The sequence below is a fragment of the Odocoileus virginianus genome, chromosome 10 (genome assembly GCF_023699985.2).
Source record: "Odocoileus virginianus isolate 20LAN1187 ecotype Illinois chromosome 10, Ovbor_1.2, whole genome shotgun sequence".
Classification (NCBI taxonomy): Eukaryota; Metazoa; Chordata; class Mammalia; order Artiodactyla; family Cervidae; genus Odocoileus; species Odocoileus virginianus.
The window spans coordinates 46293760-46315040 of NC_069683.1; the positions used below are offsets into that span (position 1 = coordinate 46293760).

Sequence of the window (21281 nt, forward strand, 5' to 3'; positions counted from 1 at the left end):
ATAGAGGCCACAATAGTTGGAAGACACAGCTCTTTAATAGCGAGTCAGCGCCCACGTCCCTAGGGGCCACCAAGCTTGGGTACCATTGGTGAAAGGGCGACGACGGTGAGGAGACAGCACCAGTGAGGCAGGAAAGTGGCTGCTGGCATCCCGGGTGTCCCCAGAAAACATAAAGGCAGGACGCGGAAACCCTTCAACACATCTGGACAGCAATGCCCCGGGCAAGTCCAACATGAGAAGAGTGCCCCCTGGTGGCACAATCAGAGAGCAGCTTGGTGGTGTTGCCACAGGACAGGTGTATTCCCTGAATAGCTCAGCAGTAAACAATCTGCCTGCAATGCAGGAGACACAGGAGACATAGGTCCAATCCCTGGGTTGGGAAGATCCCCTGGAGGAGGGCATGGCAACCTACTCCAGTATTCTTGCCTGGAGAATCCCATGGACAGAGGAGCCTGGTGGGCTACAGCCCAAACGGTCTGACACAAACAGTCGGACACAACTGAAGCAACTTATCATGCACATACACAGGCTAAGGAACAGTGTGGCCACCAAATGCCACATCTTTCAGTCCTTCTGGCTGAAGGGAGGTGAGGCATGTTCCACAGTCCTGGAAACTCCAGACTTGGAACACTGGTTGGACATGCCCTAGGAGAGCAACTGGCACACCTGTGTGCCTATTCCATCCATCCCCTGAAGGGATCTTTCCAGAAGTAGTAGTAGAAGCTAGGGGATCACAGACAGAAGGGACTTGGGGCGAGGGGACACACACTGCTGCCACGGTCTCAGCTTCCAGGGCCGCCCAGCTGCTCCAGGAGGGCCCTGACCTCGCCCTCCACCCGCAGCAGCTGGGCCTTACGCCAGGGATTAAGGGTAGCTCCCCGGTTGTCTTCCAGATCCCTCAGCAGCAGCTCCAGGTGGCGCCGGACCCGGCCCCGATCCCAGCTGTTGAGGTTCCGCTGGACTTCACTCAGGATCACGGACCAGTACTCGGACACTGCTGTCCCTTCCGTCAGCGACACCACGACCCGGGCACCGCCCTCTGTAGCGCTCCCCAAGTCCCGCAGGGCCTGGCGGCACTCTGGGCTCAGCTCATTGAAGTAGAGACTAGTGGGAGACAGCAGAGTAGATGCCGTTCAGCGGGGTTCAGAGAAGGAAGGCAGAGGGCAGGTGGACAGAAAGCGAGGGGTCTCATAACTCATCCTCTAGCTGTGGAATGCGATGGGGAAAGTGTCTGCAATATGCCAGAGACGGAGGATGGTGGCCGGTGGGAGGCAGGGATGACACTAGAAATCAGTGGGACCAGAGTCGATAGGAACCAGGCCACTAGGACCCTAAGGGAAACGGTGGTGGAGAATCAGGGCAGGGGACGTGCCCATCACGGATGGGGGGTGGGGCGATGGGACAGGGTGGGGAAGGGGCAGGGAAACTCACTGCAGCAGCTCCAAGGAAGGGTGCTTCCAGGCAGCCTTGGCTAAGGCCAGGGCCGCCGTGTCACCAGCACCATTGTAGGCCACATTCAGCTCCCGGAGCTGCTGGTTTCGGTCCAGCTGGGCAGCCAGCAGCTCTAGGCCCTCATCCCCAAGGCCCGTGTGCAGTAGAGACAGGTGTTTCAGGGAGGTATTCCCCGCCAGCCCCTCCAGCAGCAGGGCCACGCCCGCCGCCGTCAATGGGTTGTTGGACAGCCTAGGGCCACAAGCAGTCCAAGGTTATGAGAGCTCCTAGCAACTGCCCAGTGCTGAGCACCGGGACTTGGGCCTAAAGGGTGCATCACCTGGGGCAGAGACCAGCCTGGATGCAGAGAAATGCAGGCCAGGAAATGAGAAAATAGGGGTGAGCTCCCTGCAGAGGAGGAAGAGTGAGATGGAAGCTGGCTTCTCCCTCCCTTCCTCCGGCCTTCCATTCTCCTTGTGACACCTCCTCCTCCATTCCCTCTCCCCTTCCTCCTCCCTTCTTCCTCCTTTTTTCACTCCCTTCCAATCCCTGCTTTGCCCTCTGTTCCCATATGCTCCTCCTTCTTCCCACCCCATTCACCTCCCCTTACTCCAACCTGAAATCAGGAACCCAGGCATCTGGGTTGCTAGTCAACCAGTCAACACTTTGGGAGCATCTATTGAGTGCCCAGCATCAGGGTCATCCTTGTGAGGCGACAGGGAAAATCCTGGGTGGGAACCAGTGATGCTGTTACCAGGCAACTGGCCTGGGTGTTATTTCACTGGCCCCCTCCCCAGGCTGATTTTAGCCACGTGAGAGGCTTACTTAATACCTATGGCCCATGGTACTGTCCCCCTGCCTGGCTGCTTGTACTAGACAGGAAGGATCGGGGAGATGGGGGTGGAGGGAGTAAGGAGGGTGGGTCGGGGTCTACCCTCCTGCCTTGTTTATTACACCAGGCATGTTGGGAAGCGGAAAGCCCACCCTTGACCATAGCTGGCCAGCAGGATGAAGCCCCCCCATAGGGCGCTCACCGCAGGGTGGTCACTTGGCACTGGTCATGTAGCAGCAGGTCTCGGAGGTCCCTGCAGGCCTCGGGGCCCAGGCTGTTGAGTTGCAACCTAGAGCAGAAGGTGGCCAGAGGGGAGGTAAGAAACCAAGGAAGGAGTTCGGCCTGGAGCCTGCCCACCCACTAGGACCCTCCCTCATCATCCACCTCTTGTAGTCCACAGCTGCATCCCCTTCTGTGGCTCCTGTCACCTCCACCCACACCAGACTCACCCCACCCCCTGGTTTTTCCTCACTCCCTTTGGTCTCCTGAGCACCTTCTCCTCTGCCCGTGCAGGAGGGCAGGGCCTCACCCCAGCTTCCGGGCACGCAGGAAGACAGGCGTGAGCGTGCGCAACCCAGCAGGATCCAGCTGGCAGGAGGCCAAGTTCACCTCGTCCAGGGCGTGCCTTCCGCTGCCCAGGACAGCTGCCACCACCGTGCACTTGAGGGGTGTCATGCGCACGCCTGCCAGGTTGAGCTGGCGCAGAGAGCCAAGCACCTCGGCAGAGAAGCGCTGATTCTGGAACTCATAGTGGAAGAAGAGGTGGTCCAGGAGCTCCGAGGGGGGCAGCACCTGCCGGCCCAGCTTGCCCAGCTTCTTCTTGATGGCCTGGGCATTCTCCAGGGCATCCAGGGTCTTTATGGGGCAGCCAAGTTGAGCCAGCACTGCCCGGTTGTGGGCAGAAAGAAGCCCGCCCATGAACATGGGGAAAAGCTCAAAGACTTCATCATCTGGAGGCTCGTCCGGGTGGCGCCGGGGACCTTCGACACCCAGGATACTAGCACCCATCTGGTCTAGGACATCGTCGTTGTAGTAGTCCTCCTCTCGGAACATCTCCAGCACCATGGCCTGGGCCACTGCCTCACGGCTCTTACCCACCACGCGCCCAAACACTCGTGGAACCACCTAGAAGGGAAGCAGTGTGGAGGAATGGGGAGGCGGGTGCAGCCTCCTGCTTGCCTTTCAGCCTTCCTGCCTAAGCCTCACAGTCTCCTTTAAACTGGAGTGTAATTTGTCTGATCACATTACCCCCTCCTGCAGCACCTTCCGTGGCTCCCTGTTGCCCATGTGAAATAGAAAACTGCATAATTTGGCCCCAACTGGACCTTTCCAGAGTCATCTCTCAGCACTTGTCTAACGTACTCCAGACAAAAGGAAATTCTTTCTTTTTCCCTAATACTCCTTCTGTTTTCAAGTCCAGGGTTGATGGGAAAGAATTAGCATATATTATGCATTTAGCTTGAAGAAATTAGCATATACTATTCATCTAGCTTGGTCCCAGGCTAGGTGGTGTAAATACATCACCATCTTCAACATCATCACTGTCATCACAGCAGTGATGACTGATGTCGCTCCTACTACTTCAGACCCTTCATGACTTGACCTGATGAAATAAAATTCATATTTTAAGGTAAGACAAGAAAAATTTAAACATAAAGTTTTTCTCTGCCCATTTGGGCCTCCTCCCTTCCTTCTGGTATGCACTGTGCATCTCCATTCTACATTTAACTAGACTTCCCCAAAGGCAAAAATACCTGCCACAAAGATCAGTTTCTCCTTCTGGCATCAGTTATGTGACTCCTTTGAAGATAACATTCCTTTTTCAATCTTCTAAGGGGTCATGATAATCTACCCCTCACCTTGTATATGCAAACATCTTAGGTGAACTTTATGTAGAATGCCGATATATCATTTTCCTTAAAGACAGCGACTGATGCAAAACAAGACTTCTCAGATGACCTGGGGGGATACTGGACCTCACCTCATGGAATATCTTAGCTTCAATACTTATTTATGATCTTATCGGTACTATGAGGTCTATTACTTGTATTTGCCTTTTTTATAAGACTGTTCCCTGAATTACCATGTGACTGAGCTTCAGATAAAATTAATGACTAGGCAACTTTAAAGTGAAAGTTAATCACACAGTCATGTCCGACTCTGCAATCCCATGAACTGCAGCCTGCCTGGCTCCTCTGTCCATGGAATTCTCCAGGCAAGAGTGCTGGAGTGGGTTGCTCTTTCCTTCTTCAGGGGATCTTCCCTACCCGGCCGAGTCTCCTGCATTGCAGGCAGATTCTTTACCAACTGAGACACTAAGGAAGGCCAGGCAACTCGAAATACTGATCAAATACATAGTTCTATAAGATGAATGACTTAAGTTGTAACTCTCGATATGGGAAGAAGCAACAAGAGGGAATCATTTTCTGGATCATAACAGACTGGTAAGACAGGCAGGTCAGAGGATGTTGGCTACTGTAAATAAGGCCTAGTCCAGTAACCGCACACTGAGTGGCCCATCAGTGAAATCCTTGCCTGACCTGTGAATGAGCAGTCCTAGTCCCCTGGAACAAATTGGTCACAAACTGCCTCCCAAACCTTGATCAAAATTAAGACTGAAAGGGAAGGGATTGTAAAATAAAGAATGTTGCCCACCACCCAGTTCTACAAAATCAAGTCATTAGCCACTGCTGTTGCTGGCCTACAATAACCTTGAAAGGAATTCAGGGTAAAGATCAGGATGAGGCAATTTGTGCTCTGGTTAAACTGACAGTGAAAGTGAAAGAGGAGAATGAAAATGCTGACTTAAAACTCAGCATTCAAAAAACGAAGATCACGGCATGCAGTCCCATCACTTCATGGCAAATAGATGGGGAAAACAGTGGAAACAGTGACAGACTTTATTTTCTTGGGCTCCAAAATCACTACAGATGGTGACTGCAGCCTTGAAATAAAAATTCGCTTACTCCTTGGAAGAAAAGCTATGACCAACTTAGATAGCACATTAAAAAGCAGAGACATTACTTTGCTGACAAAGGTCCGTCTAGTCAAAGCTATAGTTTTTCCAGTAGTCACGTATGGATGTGAGAGTTGAACTATAAAGAAAGCTGAGCATGGAAGAATTGATGCTTTTGAACTGTGGTGTTTAAGAAGACTCTTGAGAGTCCCTTGGACTGCAAGGAGATCCAACCAGTCCATACTAAAGGAAATCAGTTCTGAATATTCATTGGAAGGACTGATGCTGATGCTGAGGCTCCAATACTTTGGCCACCTGATGCGAAGAACTGACTCATTGGAAAAGACCCTGATGCTGGGTAACATTGAAGGCAGGATGACAGAGGATGAGATGGTTGGATGGCATCACCTACTCAATGGACATGAGTTTGAGCAAGCTCCAAGAGTTGGTGATGGACAGGGAAGTCTGGTGTACTGCAGTCCATGGGGTCGCAAAGAGTCAAACATGACTGAGCGACTGAACTGGACTGAAACTGACAGAACTGATCCTCAGATATTTTCAGGAGAAATTTTTATGAACCTGGATTCTTGCATCTTTCCATACTTAGGAAAGCACTAAAATCATTAAGATGTCTGTTCCTCATGATTAGATGGGGCTTCCCCGGTGGCTCAGTGGTAAGGATGTGGGCTCAATCCCTGGGTCAAAGATCCCCTGGAGAAGGAAATGGCAACCCCCTCCACTATTCTTGTCTGGAGAATACCATGGACAGAGAAGCCTGGTGGGCTACAGTCCATGGGGTCACGACACGACTGAGGCAACTAAACACACAGACACACACACACTTCCTTCAACAAAGCAGCATATGTACTAGTCTCCCTCTTTACCTCTGAAATAGTTCTTAGAACTCTCTGAGAGACTGTCTCCCAGGTTATAATCCTCAGATTGGCTTGAATTAAAATTTCCATTTCTCTCTTAGATATGTTATGGAACCATTGACCGAAATGGCCCGCCTTGACCAGAGCGATGAGGACCACTTGCGTGAGTGATCTCACAGTAGGAGGTCCCAAAGAGGGACGTGGTGCTGCTGCCAAATGCTAACCTGGAAAATCTGGGAGGGGCCAAAAGGAGGGAGGAGATGCCAGCCCCATAATACCGTCCTACTAACCTCCCAGAGTCCTTCACACTGGTATCCATCTTGGCTAAGAGATGCACACGCCACTTGGAAGGACCCTGAGTCAGACTAAATATGGGCCAAACAAGATGACTGACCAAAGACAACCCAGAAATTAATCTCATCACCGTAAGTCCTGAGACTGTGAGTCACGGTGCAGAGCAGTTCTGCTCCTCCCCACCCCCTTTCCTACTGCTCTCTGCCTGGACGTCCCTTCCCAATAAAGCCTCTTGCTTTGTCAGTATGTATGTCTCCTCAGACAACTCATTTCCAAGAGTTAGACAAGAGCCCACTCTCAGGCCCTGGAAGGGGTCCTCCCTCCTGCAACAGATGGACGATTGATTAATTTTTCATTGACAGGCCCCTGCCAACCACAGCGCCTTCATCACAGCCTCTCACTCACTCTGCGCTTGTTCTCTCTGCTTCTCTTTCTCTCTCTCTCTCCTGTCTTTTTTTTTTTTTCTCTTCTGTCTTTTTGACAGTGCTAAGATTTTTCCTCCTTCAAAGCTATATCCTCTTCCTGGAGTGTTTCTCCCCCAGTGCTTCTCCTGGTTAATCCTCCAAGGATCAGATTAAATGCCCTTCCTACAGAGCAGCTTTCCTGATCCCCCTAAATTAGGTCCCCACCTTACACACTTCCACAACACCTGGAACTTGGTTTTCTAGGCACTTCACAGGATTTTTAATCATATGGTCATGCTGACAAGTTTGTGTTGAGACTGCATGATCAGAAAAGACAAAAACCTGGGCTTCTGTTAGTTTTTTTCCTCTGAATCTAACACATTATCTAGTACACAGCAGGCGCTCAAATATCTGTTGAAAAAAAATGAATGTTGGGGAGGTTGGTGACATCAGCTCCCATGTTTGCAATGGTTCTGAGAAGGAAGGACCTCTGGCCAGAGCCACGAGGTTGTTCTGCGGCACCTTCTTACTAGCATGCTGCAGTCCATGGGGTCGCAGAGAGTCAGACATGACTGAGCAACTGAACAATTACCTCTAATGCCTGCCTTTTCTTTTTTTCACTTGTTGCAGGCAAGGCTCTCACCATGGAGGGTACAGGGTCCCTCCCCCAACAATCATCTGGAGACAAGATACGAAAACAGTCACCCTGGGAGGCTGTCAATAGGCTCATATAGACACAGATGGGACCCAACCTCTGCTAGGCAACCCTCCCTCCAAGAGGGGCTAGGGGTGCGGTGCCCCCTCAAGTAACTGCGCGGCTTTCTGAATCCCATCAGGAGACCAAAACCCCACTACAATCCAGATGAAGCAAGTACATCTTCAAAGGGGTGGAGCAGCCTCAGCAATGCCATTACCTTCCTGCCTGAGTTGATGCTGTGAGAAGGGATGGGCTGCCTGAGCCTGTTTATGTTTAATAAAAAAATTTTTTTGTTAAGCTTTTTATTTATTTTTATTATGCTGCACTGGGTCTTACTCTCAGCATATGAAACCTTAGTTGGATCATGTAGGATCTAGTTTCCTGACTAGGGATCAAACCCGGACCCCCGGCATTGGGAGGGTGGAGTCTTAGCCACTGGAACACCAGGGAAGTCCCTAACAAACAATTAAATAGCACTTACTATGTGCCAGGATCTGCAGATGAAGACATTTAATCCTCATATTGGGCCAATGATACAGATTCTTTATTTTTCCAGTTTGGAATAGGAAATGGCAAGCCACTCCAGTATTCTTGACTGAAAAATTCTATGGACAGGGGAGCCTGGGTGGGCTACAGTCCATGAGATTGTAAAGAGTTGGACATGACTGAGTGAATGAACACACACATTATTCCCATTTAACAGATAAGGACCTTGAGACACAGGGAGATTAAGTAATTTGAACAAAGTTACACAGCTAGTAAATGGCAGAGCCTGGATTTGAACCCAGGTAGCTGTGTTACAGAATCCCTAGTCTTAACCCTAATGCTTTGCTGCCTATAAAAAGGAAAACTTGTTAAAATCTTGTCCACTTACCAAGGCCCTGCTTCCTCAAGATAGATAACTGAAACATTTCTACAGAGGACCGGGGTTACCAGCAAAGCACTACAGCTTCACAGAAATATCCACAGTACATCAGTAAAGTTTAGCAGAAAAAGCACAGGATTCAGAACTATAAAACCTGCACTCAGATCCCAATTATTCTACTTACTGAGTGAGCTTGTTCAAGTTACTTAGCCTCTGCGAGCCCCAGTTTCCTCATCTAGAAAAAGGATTATAATAGTGTTTCATTTACAAGGCATCTGGCAGACATCAGCTGAAAGTGGATACTTCTTCCCGTCAAAAACTTAGTGCATCTGCACTGCGCACAGCACAGTCCTGAGGCCTGTAATTTGGTTTCTGGAGCGGACCTGCACCCCGGACGAATCGTCCTAAATCAATTACCAATGCTATTTATCCTCCTGGTATAAATGAATAAAATGCCATCTGCTTTATAAACCTGTCTCTGATGATTAAGTTAGGATGAGACATCACTCCCAGAGTCTAATCACCTCTGAGGAATAGATACAGTTGGGTTTCCGGACCTGCAAAGCACAGTATAGACCCTGGACTGTAGTGACCCCTGCTGCCCAGCAACAAAGACTAGGAGAGATAGTAAACCATCCCCCAAAACCTATCATCAGAATTATGGGATTGTTATTAATAAAGTCCCTGCACCCTCAGATTCCCCTCCAAGAGTTCCCCAGCCTATAGCTTCTCTCTCCCTCTTCCTTATACCCCAATCCCATTAAAAGCCAGACTGCCCAGATCTGAAACAGAGCCAAGAAGGAGATTCACAGCTATGCAGGGTAAATAGGCTCCTTATGGGAGAAAAGCAGGGGTGAACAGGGAGGATGGGGCTGGCAGCCAGGGGTCCTGGGGCTGTTACCTTGAGCAGGTTGAGGAGAAGCGGCAGGGCCCGAAAGGGCAGCAGCTTGGCCACGATGCCCAGGACCAAGCTGACATCCTCCCCGACACGGCCCACGAGCTCGGCCACTTCCTTGCCCACCCGCTGCAGAGTCGTCTTCCGCAAACCCAGCACGATGTAGAGGGCAGCCAGGTATTCCTGCATGGCAGGCACGGTGAACACGAAGGCACCCTCGTGTCCTGGCTCCACGCACGGGGCCAGAAAAAACCGCAGGGCATCTCGGCGGAAAACATGCAGCAGCTGAAACTCCTCTTCTGTCTGGACGCCGGCTTCCAAGCAGCCACGCACGTCCTCTTCAGAGAAGTAGGTCTTGCGGGAGGACATCCCCTCGTAGGCCAGCTTGCCCATGGTTCGGGCTGCATAGGCCATCAGGGACAACTTGGAGGGGTCAGTGCTGTCCAGCATCTCCCCACTGAAGTTAAGACGCAGGAAGCTGGTGTAGATGCTCGTGAGGGTCTGGCCGGCCGGTGTGGGGGCATGCAGGAAGTGCAGGGTGGCACAGACGAGCCAGCAGTAGGAGGGCAGGAAGCAGGCAGCAGAGATCTGGTGGTGCCCCTCCAGGTTCCGGGTCAGCATCTGCACCAGGTGGTCGCGCTGAGCTGGCGTGACCGACACCCCTCCGGCTCCAGGCCCGCAGTCTGGCTGGTTGAGGCGGAGCTGGAAGTAGAGCTTCTGGAGGTTGGTATCGGAGAAGCCACAGATCTCACCATAGCGGCCCACGTACTTGCTGGGGATGCGGCCGATCGCAGAGGGCCGGGTGGTCACCAGAATGCTGGCCTGGGAAGGGCATGGTGGAGGGTTAAGAAAGACCCGGGTGTCCTCATTGCCTCACTTGCCAGGGAGGAGAGTCCAAGAGTGAAAATGATGATGACTTCAGTAATAACTCAGGCTTACTGTGGACCCACTATGATCCAGGGCACCGTGCTAAGCACTTCATATGCAGCATCTCATTTGATCAACGCAACTCAAGGAGAGAAGGAAATGGAAGCCTAGAGAAGCTACTGACCAGCTCAGTCCCACAGCTCGGAAGCAGAGGGGCAGGATTTGAACTAACCCAGAGCCTACGCTCCTATGCATTAAATATGTGGACCCAGAATGCAAAAATCCTTAGGGGGCAAGTTAGGGACAGCAAATCGGGGCAGGGCACACTCACCTCGGGCAACATGTATTTGCGCAGCAGGTTGACGATGATGGCAGCTGGCACCTCTGGCTTCTCAGGGTCACTGCAAAGCCCTGTGCTGGCCAATGAGAAATTGAGGTTGAGATGCTCCAAGCCGTGGAGCACAAATAGCAGGCGGGAGCCGGCAGTGGCCATCAGAGGCAGAATCTCCTTCAGGGGTGTGTAGCGCTGGGCTACAAGCTGGCACAAGGAGGCGGGAGCAGGGCCCAGGGATGACAGGTCCTCGCAGGAGAAGGGGATGAGCAGCTCGAAGGCTGGCAGCCGCCCATAACACCAGTCCAGGACCATCTTTCGCACCAGCGTGCTCTTGCCTGTGCCCACGGTCCCGTAGAGCACCACCGTCTGCACCCGACGCCCACAGGCATCTGGGTCAAAGAGCTGAGACAGGGCTAGCTGGGGGAGCCCAGCAGAGGGTGGCTGACGCTCCAGGGCCAGTTCAGCCAGTGGGCGCAGCAGCTCATCAGGGGTGCTCTCACGGATCACAGGGTCTACATGGACTGTGTCTAGTGCAAAGGTCGGGCCGAACTGGCGCTCTTCCCTGGGCAGCCGACTGAACCACTCAGCCAGGTTGTGGCGGTGCCGCTGGATAGCTTCTGCATGGGAAGGCAAGAGGAGAGAGGGGCGTCAGGGAGAGGGGCGGGGAAACGCAAGAGCTTAGGGAGATGGTAGGGTCAAGCTGCCGAGTCAAGACACGACATCGGGAGATGCTGGGGTCCAAAATGGTGCTGGACACACAGGACTCCCTCAGAATGTCCAGGAAGTTCAGACCCCTGTGACAGGAAGTGGGGAGCCATGGGATGAGTGATGGTGAGTCTGGGCTGACTGGTTGCACAATTATCCGTGCATGATCTTCCCTGACAGCTAGAGGCAGTGTGCTGAAGGGAGGGATGATATGTCCCTCCCAGTGCTTTGTACAAAGAAAGTGTGCACTGCACGAGTGTCGCAGGAAGGGGTACACAGATAGATGGATAATAAGGCCAGGGAAAGTGGTCCACGGATGGCCGATGGTAACGGATGCTCTATACCACCTTCCTGCTTGCTTCTCTGCCCATCCTCCCCGACCCCATCACACCCCCTGGGATTCCAGCAGCCCCTCTCCTCGGGCTGACTGAGGAGCCAGTTCCTTTACCAGATGCAGCAATGCCCCGGAACAACTGTCCGTGCCTCCCGGATGAAGGACCATTGCCCACTGAGCTTCCATTGTGGCGTATGAAGGCCCTGTGAGCAAAGAGAGGGGGTGAGCTGGGGCTTGGCTGTTGGGCTCAGGCTCCACAGAGGCTCAGAGTCCAGTCCTGCCTTAGCTGTTAAGCTTCTAGCTTCCTGAGATCCAGCCCTGACCCTGGACATCCAAGTCCAGAGCCTCGTCTGACTCACAGCCTTCCCAGGGCCTGAGGTCTCGCCCCTAGCCCTCCAGCTCCCCACTGCTCCCTGCCTGCCTGGAACTCAGGCTGGCCTCTGCCGGACTCCACCCACTTTCCACCAGTCCTTCCTCTGGCTGACCACTGTGACTTGCACCATGGATGATATGAGCCAACTTCCTCTTTAGGTCTACTAGCTGACTCTCTACCCTTCTACCCACCAGAAGACCAACCTCTCCCCAGGACATCAAGCTCTCTGCAAGTCCTGACCCTTCCCAGGCTACTCTGCTGTGTCCAGATGTGTCCTAAAGTATGACACGGAGGCCTCACCTCGGGGACCCAAGAGGGCCCTCCCCTTTAAGGGGCCAACTCCAGTGAATCAGGAAGGGGATACGTTCATCTACAGAGAGAAAGAAGAAGGAAGAAATAGCATCGAGAACGCAACCACATTAGCTCAACAATACACAGACCCCCACATCTACGTCAACTCCCCTCATCATTTGCTCTCATAGCATCACGAACTGCCCCTTTGCAGCAGTTATTATATTTCATTATGTAATTATTTCATTAACATTCATTCACACACACACCCATTCTTCCATGAGAGCAGGGATTATATCTGTTTTGTTCATAATTATCCACTTAGAACTAAGCACAGGGTCTAGCACACAGCAGGCACTCAATAAATATCTGTTGAACGCAAAATGAAATCAGACAAGTGTTCCTGGACTTATGTGGCTACAGGGACCCTCGAAGATCTTCCAGTTCGACTCCCTTAGTTTAGGATGGGAGAAAGGAAACTGAGGAGGTGCAGTGACTTGTTCAAGGTCAACAGCTAGTGAATCACAGAACTAGGACTAGCACACCTGGGGTCTGGATCCCTGCTCTCCTGGGGGTGCCGTCTGGACTCTGAAGATGAAGGAAGAGTTGGAAAGAGAAACCCTTACTTTCTGCTCACCTGCTGGCTGGAGTACTCTTCCCAGACCAGGACTCCAAGAGGCCCTGGGCAAATGGCAGCCCCACCTCATGGCAGGAGAAAAGATCAGAGCCTGAGGGACTGAGCACACTGCCTTCTATCCTGTTCCCCTGCAGGAAAAATGGTATGAATGGACCCCACACACCCCAACTTTCCCACCCCACCTCCCCGAGCAGGCCAAAGGGTGACCTTCCTCCTCAAGAGAATATTAGCTTTTCGTTAAGTGTCCATATCGCCAAAGCCCTGGCCTGGCCTTCAGACCTCCCTCCTCTACATCCCCCACCTGAGTGATCCCATTTTATCTCCTACCATCCACTGCCCCTCCCCTATGGCTTCATGATTGCCTTTCTCCTGAGTTCCAGCCTAATGAACTATTTAGTTGTCCTTTTAAGAAAACAAATTTATTTATTTTGGCTGTGCCACAAAGCATGTAGGATCTTAGTTCCTTGACTAGGGATGGAACCTATACCCACTGCAATGGAAGGGCAGAGTCTTAACCACTGGACTACCAGGGAAGTGCCCCTCGTTGTCCTTTTCTTCTTTTGTTTGGCCTCCAGCAAACTCACAGGAGTTCTGTGTTCATGTTCAGAAGCTTTTCTGAGCCAACAATTCCCAGTAAACAATCAATCATCCACTCTCTTCTGAAGTTTTTCTGTAGCTATCAGGTCCTTTTAGCTGAGTTTTAATGGTTTGACCGTTTTATCTTCTCTGTGACTTTTATCTAACCTGCTTTTCAGGTTGGCATAAATAATAGATAAATGAATGAAGGACTTCCTATTTGGTGTCTCCATATGGACATCCTGCCTGTGCTGCAAGATGCATGCTCGCAGAACTGAACTCAGCATCCCTAGTCCCTGTTCAGTGATTTCTGCTTTAAATCTGACCCCTTTGTCTTCAAATTCTTCTCTCCTCCTTCATACACTGGAAACAGCCCGGCCCATTCCTCCTCCCCATTCTTTGCCAGCCTGTTCCTATTGCATCATTCCTCCCACCCCTGTGCTAATTCAGACCCTCTCCAGACTTCTGGAGACCCCTCTTCACTTTACCGGCCTCTGCCTTCAGTGTCATCCATTCCCATCCCTCATCCCAGTCACCAATCGCCTCCCTAAAATCCTAGGTTGTATGGAGTCCAAATACCTGACCCACAACTGCTAGTTTTCTGATAATGCCCCTGACCGGTGCCTTATCCACCAGGCTTTTGGAATCTTGCTTGCACTTTACTTTGTTCATACTCTTTCATCAGCTTGGAATGACCTTTCTCTCCTGCCAGAATCCTACCCAAGCTTTTAAAAACTGCTTAAAGGCCCTCTCCTGGAAGTCTTTCCCAATCCCTGAGCTCCTTTAAATGAAGCACACAGCTATTTGGCAGCCGGTCTCCATTGGGATGTGGCTCCTTAAGTGCAGGACACACTTAGGGAGAAGCGGGTGCACGGGGCCTCTTGACAGCAGGGCCAACCAGTGGAGGTGCAGGCTGGGGCTCAGACCTGGAGTCCCGGTTGCAGAAGAAGGGTTAAGAGGCAAGCTGGAAAAGCTTGGGGAAACTAGTGGGAAAAAATCAGACGCAGGGCCTCTGATTCAAGATGGGACTCGCGGTGGGGGCGGGGGTGGGGAAGGTAACTTTCGGAAGATCTCCAGAGCAGTGAGAAAAGAAGAGGGCACCGCAGGAGAGGTACCAGGTCTGTGCTCGCACAGATCCAGAGCTCCTCCTCTTAATCGGAGACCCCAGCGTTCCTTGTTCAAGTTGGTTTCAGACCCAAGGGGAGAGCCCGCCACAACGGCCACCATTCAGCGCACCGCTGCGTCCTACGCAACCCCGGCAGCCAGCTCCTAGCGGCTCCAGCCCAGCCCCGCCCCGCCCCCGCTGCTGAGACCTTTACCCGCCGCGGTCCAGGCCGGGAGCGGTCGCCGCCGGAGTCTCCGGCTTACTCGCAGAGGCCCCGGCGCGGCGCCGCGCTTCCTGTCCGCCCCGCCCGCCTCCGCGGAACCCTGACCTTTCTGGCTACCAGCCCGGCAGCGGGCACGCGCGAGTACGCGCCTCGGCGCTCCGGGCCTCCGCGTCCTGGGAGGAGGGAGATAGCGAGAGAGGCTGGGGTCCCGGAGAGCAGGCCCGGGGCGGGGACTTCTTCCCCATTCGTCCGGCCATCTCCCCGCGCCTTCCGTCCTACACCCCTCCATCCGGCGGGCCCTGCCCCTGGGGCTGTCTTCTGCAGGTCGCCGAGCGACAGTCTCATCCCATTAGTCACCACCTCTCAGGCAGGGCTTGTTGCAACGCCCATTGTACAGATGAAGCACTGCCGCTCAGAAGGGTGAAATGACTTGCGCCGCCAGTTGACCCAACTTGGAAGGGGAAGAGCCAGAACAAGAATCTGGGGCCTAGGTCTTCCTACCTCGGACCCCTGGCCCTTCCCGAGGCGACCTCACTCCCTCGTCCCCAGGTCATTCTTCCCTCTGCCTCTTTACCGCTTCAGCCCGCCTCTTGGCAGAGATCTTGGGAGCTTCCGTCTTCCCTCTGTACCTGGCTCTCTTCACCTCGGCCCCAACCTCTGTGTGTGGCTTCTGGTCACTTGCCTCAAGGAAGAGAGAAGAATGGGGCTGAGGGGGCTGCTCCCACCTCTAACTGCCCTTCTTGTCTGGCACCCAGTCATAGCCTAGCCCTGGGGCTTCCTGGTCCTCAGAACCCCTACTCTCCCTGTGCTTCCATGCTGGCACGCTCACGACGCCGAAGCTGAGGGAGGCATCACCCACCACCCACAGCCAGGGCATGCCTCGGCAAGCAGACACAGGTGTGCACTGAACTGACGTGAGCAGTAGGGAAGTGACAGAGAGGCAGCAGGCCAGGGCTGGGAAGAGGGCTTTGTGATCCTGATTTCAGCGAGGCGGCAGTGAGCAGTGGCTTGAAGTAAGATCTTAATTCCCTCTCCAGGAACTGAACCTGGATCTTTGCCCCCAGTGAAAAATACATGTATCACAAAGGCAGAAATTGTAAATGTAGGTACAAAGTATCATTAGAGACAGAGCACAACAGGTGGGAGAGCATATAGAGAAATGGCTTGTTTAGTTAAGGCAGAAGCAAGGCAGAGATGCACACCCAGAAAGAAGGGGCGTACCCCTTAGAGAGGAGGAGTGCAGTAACAAAGCAGTGAAGTCATTTATACAGGTCAGTTCTTCTGGGTCTTTGTCTTCCTTCAGCCAATTATCTGGTTTCTTTTTCTACACCTGACCTACCCTGGGACCCTCCCCTGGTTGCACAGGGATCCCTCAGTCAAGATTTATCTCGAAGTGAAGGCTTCTGGGAGGCGCAAGACTCATTCATTATTGCCTGGAATTATCCCCTGACTTTTGACCTTCAAGGAGCCTTTCCGTGCTAGTGTAGTGTCTCCTTTGTCCCAAAAAGGGGGGGGGGGGGGGAGTGGCAATCCCTTAATCCTTTACTTGAACAGAGTTTTACACCTCTTTGTCCTTGCTATGACTATCATTTTGATTATTGCCATGACTATTACCTAAAGGTGTTCACAAGAGACAAAGACTGGCTATTTACCCTGCTTCTGTTGTTACTTCCTCAACTGGAGCCTATCTCTTAGATCAGGAATTGCAAACAGTTGTTAACTACCCAGGCTAAAGCCCACTTCTTCCAGCCCCAAGAAATGCAAACAGGAGGCCAGTTGTAAATGTCTAGCCTGGAGCCCGCCTATCTCCTGACTCAATCTCTACCTTCCATCCAGACTGAAGATTCACTTATACGTGTAAACTTCTGTTCTTTCACCAAATGCGTGGTATTGGGCTAAGACTGAACAACAAGAACAAGAAGAACGAGGACCAGACCAGAGCAGCTCCCCTCTAGGGGACCCAAAGCACGGTACTTCAGAGGCAGATGGAAGCCTTAGGAAAGTCTGGGAGAGGAAGTTACTCACTGACTGTGACCCGGAAGTGACATTTGAACTGGATCTTAAAAAATAAGGTGGTACTCAGCCCAAAAAACCAATGAAATAATGACATTTGCAGCAACATGGATGGAGCTAGAGATGATCCTACTAGGTGAAGTAAGTCAGACAGAGAAAGACAAATATCATATGATATCACTTATATGCAGAATCTTAAAAAAAAAGGGTACAAGGAGGGAGGTTCAAGAGGGAGGGGACATATATATATATATATATCTATGGCTGATTCATGCTGGTATATGGCAGAAACCAACAATATTGTAAGGCAATTACACTCCAATTAAAAATAAATTAATTTAAAAAATGAACTTATTTACAAAACAAATAAACTAACAGACATAAAAAGCAAACTTATGGTTACCAAAGGGGAAAGGGAAGGGGGGGATACTTTTGGACTTTGGGATTAACAGATACACATTACTACATATAAAACATAATCAGGGACTTCCCTGGAGGTCCAGTGGCTGACTCCATGCTCCCATTGCAGGGGCCCAGGTTCAATCCCTGGTCAGGGAACTAGATCCAACATGCCACAACTACAAAGGTGCCATGTGCTTCAACGAAGATGGAAGATCCCACTTGCCACAACTAAGACCCAGCACAGCAAAATAAATAAATAAATACTTTTTAAAAATAAAAAGTAAAAATAAAATAAACAGCAAATAGAACAGGGAATTATATTCAAGATCTTGTAATAACCTATAATGGAAAATAATCTGAAAAAGAATATATATATATAGTTGAATATATATATGTATGTATAAAACTGAATCACATTGCTATACACCTGAGACATTGTAAATCAATAATGTGTCAATTAAAATTTTTCTTAAAAAGCCAAGGAATGGAAGGGCATTCCTGACAGCAGGAAGACAACACATTTGATTTCAAGAGTTCTGAACAGGGTGTGGGAGGGGTAAGGGGTGAGGGGAGAGGAGGCAGAGTGACCCTGCGAATGTGATTTTAGGACCTGGGGCGCTCCTCTAGCTTCACTCCACTTCCCTAGCCACGTGAGGCAGACAGGCCTCTGGTTGCATTACTGGACCCAGTACAGAACAAACCATTTCCCTCCCCTGTCCCCTCAGAGGGTATGGCAACCATGTAAGCTTTATTAATGACATATAATTTGACCAGCCTCTTGCAGACAGAAGCACTGTGAGTCATGCTGTGGGCATGTGCTCTGTCGTCTGACCTCAGGACGGGGCAGCAGGTGCCACAGAGCTGCAGCACGAAGTGCCGTGGTCATCTCTGTCCTCCTGCACCTTGCACAGACCCTGACACAGAAGGCAGCACCGTGTTGAAGGAAACGATCTCTGAGTCCAGGAAGGCTGGCATTCAGAGAGAGTGGGTCCATTTCAAAACATGTTTGAAAGTCACCCGGCACCTCCGCAGGTTACTGGGACTGGGAGTAGAAATTGAGAAGACTCTCAGTGGCAAGAGCATAGCAACTTGAGGGCTTGCTCAAAGCACTTCTCCATGCCTTGGTTTCCTTCTCTGTAAACGGAGGAAATGATCATACTCCTCCTCTCAGCCTCAGGGGGTTGCTGCAAGAAACAAAAGTGCTTTCTTTGCAATTAGGTGAGCCACTCAACGAATGTTCTCTGTGCCTGAATGGCCTTTGCTGGCTCTGGAATGGCTGTTCATTTCCTTTAGCTCCTAAGGGAATGTACAAATGTGTGAACTTATAAGTGTTACTCTTTTGAAAGTATTTTAAATTTCATCTTAAAAGAGAAAGAAGGGACTTCCCTGATTGTCCAGTGGCTAAGATTCTGCCCTCCCAATGCAGGGCCCCTGGGTTCAATTCCTGGTCAGGGAACTAGATCCCATATGCTGCAACTAAGACTCGGTACAGCCAGATAAATAAATATTAAGAGAGAGAGAAAGTAAAAATGAAAAATCTTTAGACTATATAGTGGTGGGATTTTGTGCCTTCTGACTTATGGGAGCCATCTATTGGCATTATGCCAGGGAGAAGGAGGCACCCAGTCCAGTTCAGTTCAGTTCAGTCACTCAGTCATGTCTGACTCTTTGCGACCCCATGAATCGCAGCACGCCAGGCCTCCCTGTCCATCACCAACTCCCGGAGTTTTTTTGGTTTTTTTTGTGTGTGGGATTATGACAATTTTTTATTTCTGATATGTGTGTGTGTGATTTACATTCTCTAAAATAAATGTATTACCATAAAATAAAAATAATAAAACATTATTTTCCTGTGAAAATAGCTCTCTCTCATGTGTATGCAACATATCCTGGGTGACAGATGCCTCCAAAGCAAATTCCAAGGATTATAGTGTTCACACACTTTCTGGTGTACTCATGCGACATGACCAGGAGGGGCCTGCCGCTCAGCTCATGCAGCAAGACTGGTGAAGCATCACAGTTGGCTTTCAGAGCAACCAGGGAGCATTAAAATTTAGCCAAAGTGTCTAAGTTGTGCCCTGAATCTCTAGAACACAGTAGGCCCACAAAATGCCCTTCAACACCTTAGAGCCATGAACACTCAAAGGCTTAAATATTTTTATGAAAGACAGCAAATATACACAAACATGCTAACATACTTCAGAGACACACAGGCATAAATGTATCACCTATAATAAGTGACACCAATTTGAAAGCATTTTTACTGATACTTCAGAGAAGAGATATTGAGAAAATTCTAATGATCAGAGAATGACAAATGAAAATTAATTGTATAATTTAACTTTAACTCTAAGATATGTAAAATACCATTTGCACTCTCTTAAAAAATATGGAACGCTTCACGAATTTGCGTGTCATCCTTGCACAGGGGCCATGCTAATCTTCTCTGTATCATTTCAATTTTAGTATATGTGCTGCCGAAGCGAGCACCAACTCCCGGAGTTTACTCAAACTCATGCCCATCGAGTCGGTGATGCCATCCAGCCATCTCATCCTCTGTCATCCCCTTCTCCTCCTGCCCCCAATCCCTCCCAGCATCAGGGTCTTTTCCAATGAGTCAACTCTTTGCATGAGATGGCCAAAGTATTGGAGTTTCAGCTTCAGCATCAGTCCTTCCAATGAACACCCAGGACTGATCTCCTTCAGGATGGACTGGTTGGATCTCCTTGCAGTCCAAGGGACTCTCAAGAGTCTTCTCCAGCACCACAGTTCTAAAGCATCAATTTTTCGGCGCTCAGCTTTCTTCACAGTCCAACTCTCACATTCATACATGACCACTGGAAAAACCATAGCCTTGACCCAACAGACCTTTGTTGGCAAAGTAATGTCTCTGCTTTTTATTTTTTTTTTTCAATTTTTTTTTTTTGTGTGTGTCTCTGCTTTTTAATATGCTGTCTAGGTTGGTCTTAACTTTCCTTCCAAGGAGTAAGCGTCTTTTAATTTCATGGCTGCAGTCACCATCTGGTGGCACCCAGAGTGGCCCTTAAAGCTAACTAGAATTCCAGGAGCTAGGACTCAGACTTCCCACTTCCCAACCCCCATGCCCACCCCCATAAGAAACTCAGTTAGTTCATCTCCAGCCAAGTACCCAGCTAGTCATAAATTGGGCCCTACCCTACCCGTGGCACTACTAGGGTATTCTGGGCAACCGGCAGAACTGATGCTGCTTTTTCCTTCAGTCCCCAAGCTCAGGATCAGGAGAGAAGAGGGTGAGACAATGTATTCCTTTTTCGGTAATCCTTCTACCAGCCCTTAAGGCCTTCCAGACAATTGCCTACTTCAAATCTCAGGCCACAATGATAGGGACAGAGTACAGGGACAAAGTAGGTGATTAAATAGTTAATCCCACTAGGTGATTGTAAGTAAAAAAATATGGGAGACCCCTGTAAGTTAATGGGTACTCAAGAAAGCAGGTTTGCTTAACCACAAAACCACACAGGCTTGTTTAGCCGTGAAACCATGCAACAGAAGCACAAGACGTGCTCCAAAACAAGCAAACAATGGTTAATGATTCCCAGGACATGTTCTCTGCACACATAAACAATATTTGGTCCATAATTTGTGGACCTAGCTTGACCACAGGGACAAGAAAACTCCCCTGCTCAACCTGGAGAAGGAGTTGATGATAGAAGCATAATGTCAAAGACAAAGTTCTTCTCCCCTTCCTCATTTTTCTTTTGATTATAAAACTGTAGCCCAGTAAGTACTGGGTGCAGCATCCCTTGCCTGCCTGCTTGTAAGTCTCACAAGCATCCTATTCTAATGAATCATTTCTATCTTCTTTGTGCTGAGACATAAAAAATTATGGTACTGGAGGTCTTCGGAGCCCCTAGACAACACCAGATGGTTTCAACCAGAGCAGTCCTCATGGCTGATGGACTGCCCTGGAAGTGTGGCTCAGTAGAAAAGAAGTGAAGAGGAAATGGGGAAATCTGTGTTAAGCTCAGTGGGGTCCCTGCCACTCTTATCCTGGGGTTAGGCCCCTGAAGCTTTCTGCTTCTCACTGCCTTCATGACTCCTAACCTTCCCCTCTCTCCCATAGGCAGAATCAGGGAACCAGGGCTCAGTGAGTTCTGAAAAGAGAGCCGGGTATCAGTCAGGCAAGAACTCAC

The 21281-nt window shown here is 50.3% G+C and overlaps 1 protein-coding gene and 1 non-coding gene across 4 annotated transcripts; both read right to left on the reverse strand.

Annotated features, from left to right (window-relative positions):
• Window positions 1-13: 13 nt before the first annotated feature.
• NLRX1 (NLR family member X1) lies at window positions 14-15066 on the reverse strand. 3 transcript variants are annotated; one of them, XM_070473479.1, is made up of 10 exons: window positions 14800-15066; window positions 12791-12918; window positions 12163-12232; window positions 11604-11692; window positions 10448-11067; window positions 9256-10071; window positions 2793-3388; window positions 2466-2552; window positions 1432-1683; window positions 14-1104 (listed from the first exon to the last, which is right to left on the reverse strand). In XM_070473479.1, the coding sequence occupies exons 2-10, from the start codon at window positions 12858-12860 to the stop codon at window positions 783-785; spliced, it is 2922 nt and encodes a 973-aa protein (XP_070329580.1). In that variant the 5' UTR covers window positions 12861-12918; window positions 14800-15066; the 3' UTR covers window positions 14-782. The 3 variants fall into 3 exon arrangements, with proteins under 3 accessions (XP_070329580.1, XP_020727661.2, XP_020727662.2); XM_020872002.2 differs by lacking the exon at window positions 14800-15066 and adding an exon at window positions 14686-14790; XM_020872003.2 differs by lacking the exon at window positions 14800-15066 and adding an exon at window positions 14680-14775.
• Window positions 15067-19492: 4426 nt separating this feature from the next.
• Window positions 19493-19599, reverse strand: LOC139037288 (U6 spliceosomal RNA). The gene has a single exon (XR_011490109.1). It is a non-coding gene; the product is annotated as a U6 spliceosomal RNA (small nuclear RNA).
• Window positions 19600-21281: the final 1682 nt, after the last annotated feature.